The sequence below is a fragment of the Oncorhynchus masou genome, chromosome 30 (assembly GCF_036934945.1).
Source record: "Oncorhynchus masou masou isolate Uvic2021 chromosome 30, UVic_Omas_1.1, whole genome shotgun sequence".
NCBI classification, from domain to species: domain Eukaryota; kingdom Metazoa; phylum Chordata; class Actinopteri; order Salmoniformes; family Salmonidae; genus Oncorhynchus; species Oncorhynchus masou.
The window spans coordinates 15,944,696-15,952,846 of record NC_088241.1 but is presented as its reverse complement, the minus strand read 5'-3'; the positions used below and the strand labels follow the sequence as shown (position 1 = coordinate 15,952,846).

General features: G+C 44.1%; 1 protein-coding gene across 1 annotated transcript in view; it reads right to left on the bottom strand.

Moving 5' to 3' along the window:
* Positions 1–2,788: 2,788 nt before the first annotated feature.
* Positions 2,789–8,151, bottom strand: part of LOC135522149 (ubiquitin carboxyl-terminal hydrolase MINDY-3-like) — a 57,660-nt gene continuing 52,297 nt past the window's right edge. Inside the window, exons 13-15 of the mRNA XM_064948150.1 lie at positions 6,131–6,218; positions 5,294–5,365; positions 2,789–5,202 (exon numbers count right to left, since the gene is read on the bottom strand). Coding sequence (XP_064804222.1) covers positions 5,053–5,202; positions 5,294–5,365; positions 6,131–6,218 — 310 coding nt within the window. The 3' untranslated portion in view covers positions 2,789–5,052. The remainder of the gene's footprint in view (positions 5,203–5,293; positions 5,366–6,130; positions 6,219–8,151) is intronic.

Below are 8,151 nucleotides of genomic sequence, written 5' to 3'. Positions count from 1 at the left end.
CTCACTCACACGCACGCACGCACGCACGTACGCACAGTCCTATAATATGTCCTATAATATGGCATGACCTCAGTCAGTGTGGTGATACTGATTGAAGTCTGATATTACAGATCTCGCGTTTCGCGGTGTTTTATTATTAAACCGTTTATTCTGACCGCGCGGGTATAATTAGGTGCGTTTCCTTCCATTAAAGAATAATCACCGGTAATTATCTTGCGTAATTATTACTGAGATCTGAAGTTAAACACGCCAGCCCGCGGACTAAAACTAAAGATGGGTTAGGCCTAACACGTTGTGTGTGTGTGTGTGTCTAAATGTGTTTGTGTGTGTAGATCTATGTGCGTGTATGTATGTGTGTGATGGGTTTTCACGGCACGCGTTACCAGTCCCCTGTCCTGCGCGAGTCCTCTCCCAAAAGTGAAGCTATAAATAAATTCGTAACCTATTCTTGTTGTAGACATCTTGCCTGCATAGCCTACATCTTGTACAGTAGATCTGAAGTGTTGTCTTATCAAAGCAGACCATACCACTATGCCCACATCACTACTCCAGTGTGTGTGTGTGTGTGTGTGTGTTCCTGCGTTAACTCAGTCTGCTCCTAATCAGCATCAGTAGTTTTAATTAAATTGAAACTTCAGAGTGTTTCATTGTTGTCAAGAGACTGAAAGTCTCATAAAGTCATAGTGAGCTGTAAAACTGTGACTGCTGTGGAGTACTGCTCTTTCTCAGCTGTTATGAGGAACATGTTAAAAGAGATGCTCTATGTCCATTTGTGTTAGAGAAACATGACTTATGTGGACCACATTGTCCAAACATCTGTGATCTGTGATGACCTGAGTAACAATTTATTTAGCTGTTGTCCAAAATGAAGTGCTTAGGCTGAAATGTATGTGTTTCTATGTTAGTGTGTGCGTGTGTAGAGATGGGATGTTAGTGTTAACCACTTCTTCATATTTTCCAACAAGTGATATGAACCAGGTGGGGTTGTGTGTGTTGTGCTTGTTACATAATCTGAGGCTGCATGGTGATGAGAGGGAGTCACAGTGAGCAACCTTGACCTACCAGATGGAAACAAGTTTCACCAACTCTCCTTAACCCCTCCCCTCACATGCCCTCTTCCTTCTTTACCCCTCCCTCTCTTTCCCTCTGCTGTTCTCAATCTCTTTCCTTATGTCTCTCTGTACTCCTCTTGCTGTCCGTACCCCTTCCCTCCCTCCCTGTTAATGTACACTACCGTTCAAGAGTTTGGGGTCACTTAGAAATGTCTTTGTTTTTGAAAGAAAAGCACATTTTTTGTCCATTAAAATAACATCAACTTGATCAGAAATACAGTGTAGACATTGTTAATGTTGTAAATGACCATTGTAGCTGGAAACAGCTGATTTTTATTGGAATATCTACATAGGCGCACAGAGGCCCATTATCAGCAACCATCACTCCTGTGTTCCAATGGCACGTTGTGTTAGCTCATCCAAGTTTATCATTTAAAAAGGCTAATTGATCATCATAAAATCCTACTACTCCCTTCACAGAACAGCACAAACTGGCCCTAACCAGAATAGAAAGAGGAGTGGGAGGCCCCAGTGCCCAACTGAGCAAGAGGACAAGTACATTAGAGTGTCTAGTTTGAGAAACAGATGCCTCACAGGTCCTCAACTGGCAGCTTCATTAAATAGTGCCTGCAAAACACCAGTCTCAACGTCAACAGTGAAGAGATGACTCCGGGATACTGGACTTCTAGGCAGACGATAATGTAGTTGTCCTCTTGCTCAGTTGTGCACCGGGGCCTCCCACTCTTTCTATTCTGGTTAGAGCCAGTTTGTACTGTTTTGTAAAGGGAGTAGTACACAGCATTAACAATGTCTGGACTGTATTTCTGATCAATTTGATGTTATCTTAATGGACCAAAAAAATGCTTTTCTTTCAAAAACAAGTGACCCCAAACTTTTGAACAGTAGTGAATGTCAGTGTTGATCTCCAGAGAGAGATGGAACCATAGTGGCTCATTATATTACAGACCAGCATATGGTCTCACACATGCACATGGTGACCAACGACAGACAGACACAAACAGAATTACCATGCCTGTGTACCTGCCATTCTCATGGAGCTCATATGCTAACTGTGTGAGCATGTTTCTGCTTGCTGTGTGCAGGCATATAGAGGTGGACAGTTTAACTCAGTGTACACACACACACACACACACGTGAACAGCACTCTTAAAACTGCCCTTTTGAACAATGTTGATAGGTGGACTGCTCTTTCTCAACTGCTTTCGTGTAAATCCAAGATGAACAGAATGAAAAAAAGAGACTTCAGATATTCAACAGGATTTCAGTTCTTAGAAACTTCACCTGGCGAGGATACACATGTGCGTGCACACACACACAGAGGACTAGAAAAAGAGTAGTGCTCCTCTCTTTGGTGTGCCGCATGCCTGTGTTATGAGGGTCCCTCACCAAGTAAAAGCGTTGTAATTTGTATTAGTTTCAGTGTGCGCTCAATAGTTCAACCATCTGTTATTGTTTTCTCCTCTCTCTCCAAGTTTCATCCAACAAAGACACACAGAGATATCCCCTTTCCAATAACACACATACACCATACGGAGACTGACACATGTACGCACATACATACAGGCCATGTTTGAGAGCATTCTGTCCAAATCCATGATGAATTGGAGTTAAACTGTGACTGACTGATCTACAAACAATAATGAATAGTTACTTATGATGCAAGATTAGTTAGTCGGCAATTGCCGCCAATGTCGAACAAGCCCACACACAAGAAGTGAAGAAAAAATTGTTTATTCGTGTATTCGTGGGGGGGGGTGACAAATACCATGTCAAGTCCTGCGTTGGTGTGAATTGAGAAGTTGCACAACGTGTAAAACCAGCCAAAGGTTCTACTTCCAGGTCAAACCACTAAACAGGAGGAGTGTCTTCATATCTCTGCTGTGATTGGTCCATTTATGCTGTAAACACCAGTGTGTGATCTCCTGTAAAAACCATTGAGGCTACTTTCCCAGCCCCAGATTTAGGCTGCACCTGGACTATTTCCATGGCGATAATGCAGTATACCTAATCTGGGTCAGGGATACCCTGCCTCAGTATTAAGAGGTCAAACTAACTCAGATGTAGTTCAAATAGGTGTGTGTGTGTGTGCATATACAGTGGGGCAAAAAAGTATTTAGTCAGCCACCAATTGTGCAAGTTCTCCCACTTAAAAAGATGAGAGGCCTGTAATTTTCATCAATGGTACCCTTCAACTATGACAGACAAAATGATAATTTTTGTCCCCAGAAAATCACATTGTAGGATTTTTAATTAATGACTTTGCAAATTATGGTGGAAAATATGTATTTGGTCACCTACAAACAAGCAAGATTTCTGGCTCTCACAGACCTGTAACTTCTTCTTTAAGAGGCTCCTCTGTCCTCCACTTGTTACCTGTATTAATGGCACCTGTTTGAACTTGCTATCAGTATAAAAAAACACCTGTTCACAACCTCAAACAGTCACACTCCAAACTCCACTATGGCCAAGGCCAAAGAGCTGCCAAAGGACACCAGAAACAAAATTGTAGACCTGCACCAGGCTGGGAAGACTGAATCTGCAATAGGTAAGCAGCTTGGTTTGAAGAAATCAACTGTGGGAGCAATTATTAGGAAATGGAAGACATACAAGACCACTGATAATCTCCCTCGATCTGGGGCTCCATGCAAGATCTCACCCCGTGGGGTCAAAATGATCACAAGAACGGTGAGCAAAAATCCCAGAACCACACGGGGGGACCTAGTGAATGACCTGCAGAGAGCTGGGACCAAAGTAACCAAGCCAACCATCAGTAACACACTACGCCGCCAGGGACGCAAATCCTGCAGTGCCAGACGTCTCCCCCTGCTTAAGCCAGTACATGTCCAGGCCCGTCTGAAGTTTGCTAGAGAGCATTTGGATGATCCAGAAGAAGATTGGGAGAATGTCATATGGTCAGATGAAACCAAAATATAACTTTGGGGCCATGTATCGTGAGATTTTGAGTGAAAACCTCCTTCCATCAGCAAGGGCATTGAAGATGAAACGTGGCTGGTTCTTTCAGCGTGACAATGATCCCAAACACACCGCCCGGGCAACGAAGGAGTGGCTTCATAAGAAGGATTTCAAGGTCCTGGAGTGGCCTAGCCAGTCTCCAGATCTCAACCACATAGAACATCTTTGGAGGGAGTTGAAAGTCCGTGTTGCCCAGCAACAGCCCCAAAACATCACTGCTCTAGAGGAGATCTGCATAGAGGAATGGGCCAAAATACCAGCAAGTGTGTGTGAAGACTTACAGAAAACGTTTGACCTCTGTCATTGCCAACAAAGGGTATATAACAAAGTATTGAGATAAACTTTTGTTATTGACCAAATAGTTATTTTCCACCATCATTTGCAAATAAATTCATTAAAAATCCTACAATGTGATTTTCTGAATTTTCTTCCTCATTTTGTCTGTCATAGTTGAAGTGTACCTATGATGAAAATTACTGGCCTCTCTCATCTTTTTAAGTGGGAGAACTTGCACAATTGGTGGCTGACTAAATACTTTTTTGCCCCACTGTATATTTGTCTTGCGGAAAGCTTTGGTTGTTTATTTCTTTAACAGTCAGAAAGCTGGGTGTTACAGAAGCATAGCTCCAGTCAGTCAGTTACAGGTTTACATCCAACGTGGTCAGCTGTTTCCTTTACATGTAGTTCTTATTAGGTGCATATATCCCAGAGTATAAAACAGTCATCTACAGGGTGACAATAATAATTCATTCAGATTTTTACAACAAACCAAAAACATCCTGTGACTTCATTTACAGTCATGTAAAACACAACAGCATTAACAGTAAACAAGTGTGTCTGTATGTCAAGGGTGTGTGTAATGGCGTGTTCTGTGTTTTTGTCCTGCCCAGGACAGTGAGCAAATTGTTGTGTGTGTGTGCAGCAGTGTACATGTACTGTGTGTCTCAGTCTTTGTGGCCTTCTTTCCTGTAGAGATCAGTCAGTCCTCTACCACCCTAGCAGCGAGTTAGTTAAGTGAAGGAGAGCGGTCAGTATTCCACAGCAGTTCTATGTAGGGCCACTTGGTCTGGAGGCAGCGCTTCACTGGAGTGTCATCTGTCCTCACCATGGGGTCCTCCAAGCCCAGGACCAGGGCCGTACCCTGCACATACTCCACCTGACAAAGAGGGACAACACACACCAACACCTTACATTCTCATAGTGGTGTGACAGTTTCAGGCTGTTTTAGAGGTGTGTGTATATCTTACCCTCTCGTTGTGGTTGGACTGTTTCAGGCCATTGTAGTGGTAGACAGGGAAGGAGTCTGGGATTCCAGTATCCTGAAAACACAATATACACCAGTTAACAATCATGGAGTCATCTCTGGGATGCGTGTCGATAACTGGGAACCCACAGACAATTCAGCATACTTTAGCCTGAAACCCTATCCATAACCCCAAACCCACATACGTGTGTGTGTGTGTGAGCGCGCGTGCACACCCACACGTTTGTGAAACCATAACACCAATCCCACAGAACAGCCTATATTAGAAACCAGTCAATAGTGACACAGAGCCAAACACTTTGCTGAGACGTTCCAGAATGCTCATAGACTGTGTGAGTATGTTTATGTGAAACCATAACCTCAGTCTGTGTGTGTGTGTGTGTGTGTGTGTGTCCAGTTGGCTAATGGCAGTATAATTTCTTTGTGGCCGAGGGCCATTCCTCTGGTGAGTCCCCGAAGCCCTGATCACTTTAACACACTTCCCGCTCCTCTCTCTCTGTCCCCACCTCCCTCTTCCCACCTTTCTTTCTCTTTGCCTCTCGCTCTCCCACTCTTCAGCCATGGTTCCCTGCCACAGAGTCCCTATCTGAACAGGAGTTTGTGTAAATATATATTTAAACATTTTGGTCACCAGTGCATTGCTGTAAAAGATTTGACTCAACAAATTCATATCTATCGTCAGCCACAAGCCACTAACAAAACAAAAGCGTTCATGTACGGACACACATACACCAAAGATATTCTTGTTTAAATTGGTCTTCGCAGCATGTTTTATGGATGTCGCTGCAGCTTTAAAGTATCTCAGCTCCTCTTCAGTTACCTGATCAGGGAAGAACTCCAGGAGGAACGGAGCCAGCAGCACGATCCCCAAGCCCTCTGGATCCAACTTACTCTTCATCAGACTCACACTGGAGAGGGAGCGAGGGAAGAAGAGAGAGAGAGGAAGAGAAAGAGGGAGGAAGAAAGGAAAGAGTTCAGTTTGTCAGACATTTCAACATTGTCTTATATTGTCTTCTAAGTACAGCAATGAGACATGCCTCCAATTCTTCAGAAAACCTAAATCAGCCCCGTTTTAAAGCAATGATAAAACTTGTGTCCGGCGGAGGGAGAGAAGGAGGTAGTAAGAAGAGACATTGGGAGAGGGCTAGTGGATGGGAAAGGGTGGCGGTGAGGAAGGAGTGGTGAGGGAGGATGAGGGGTGGAGGTGAAGAGGGAGGGGGAAGGGGTGCAGGTGAGGAGGGAGGCCAAAGGGGTGAAGGGAGGGGTAGAGGTGAGGAGCAAGGGTGGAGCTGAGGTGGGGGGGGGGGGTGTGAAGGGCTGTCTGAGGTATAAATGTGTCATGTTCTGTGTAAAAGATTATGTGTAAGAAAGCAAACACTGGAGAAATGTACGGTAACCTCGTCTGATGAGAAGTTCTGGTGTGTGTATGTGTGATACTAAATATACCACTAGACATTCCTGTGTGTTACAGCAGTTATATTATTCTTATTCCACAGTGATAAAACAGAAAAACATTTCCCTTTTAAGGCAGAAATAAGGGGAGTGTTACATGCTCAGACACAGAGGCTGATAACACAGTTAAGACTGTGTGTGGGTGTGTGTGTCATCTGATGTTGCAGTCAGAGAAATAATCCTCTGCATTGTCATTAATAGCAGACTCCTACATTTCCTCAGTGAAAACAACATCCTGAGCAAATATCCAATTGGCTTTTTACCAAGTTACCACACGACAGACCAGGTATTCACCCTACACATCCTAATTGACAAACAAAACAAAAGCAAAGTTTAATCATGCTTTGTTGATTTCAAAAAAGCTTGAGACTCAATTTGTCATGAGGGTCTGCTATATAAATTGATAGAAAGCGGTGTTGAGGTAAATAAAAAAATATACAACATAAAAATCCAATTAGAGGGGACCACGTGACCCTTGAACGAGTACAAGCACAAGTAGTTTCTAATTCCTAATCTTACCTCCACTTCAAGGTTTAAACTCCTTTAGCTTTAGTCAAAAAGTCATGGCGGCGACAAAAGGCGACATTACAGGTAACATTTTTACCTGGACTCGAGCATTAGCGACGGAAAAAGCCTCCAAGAAGCAGCTAGCTTCAGAAAAAGCTAGCGCCAGGAGCAAGAGGACCCGTCCCCCCCCCCGTCCCCCCCGAGGCCCAACGAATGCCAACCTCGCACTCTTTCGAAGACATCCTTTCTGAGTTGAGATCCCAACGTACAGAACTCAACATTAAATTAGATGCCATTAACTCTCAGCTCAGTGCGATAGGGGGGCAAGGTGACAATCCTGGAAAATGCTTTGCCTGACATCAACAACAAGAACCATAAACGCGGGACGCCTGGACGAGGCAGAGGGGCGAATCCTATCCATGGAAAACTTATTGACAGACACCATGGAAACAATAGCATATGCTAAAAAGAAAATAGAGCATCTGGAAGAGAAAACAGAGGACCTGAAAAATAGGGGGTGAAGGAATAATTGTGTTCTATTAAATCTGGGCGAGAAAGAAGAGGGAAAACATGCCCTTGATCCACTACCTGCAAGACAAACTTCCCGAGTGGCTCCACATGTCCACCGACAGGCCCATAGAACAACTCGAAAGAGCTCACCGAGCACTGAGGCCTCCACCAGCAGCCAGACAACCACCGCGCCCAATCACCATACGTTTCCTGAGATTCACCGACAAGGAACGAGTCCTACAGGCGGCGAAAATCAACACCATTACAGTGGGAAATGCCAAACTCACTTTACACCCGGACCTGTCAGCTGGAATACGCCAAAAGCGCAGAGAGTTTGATCTTTAGGGGATTCAAATACCCAAACGAGCTCAG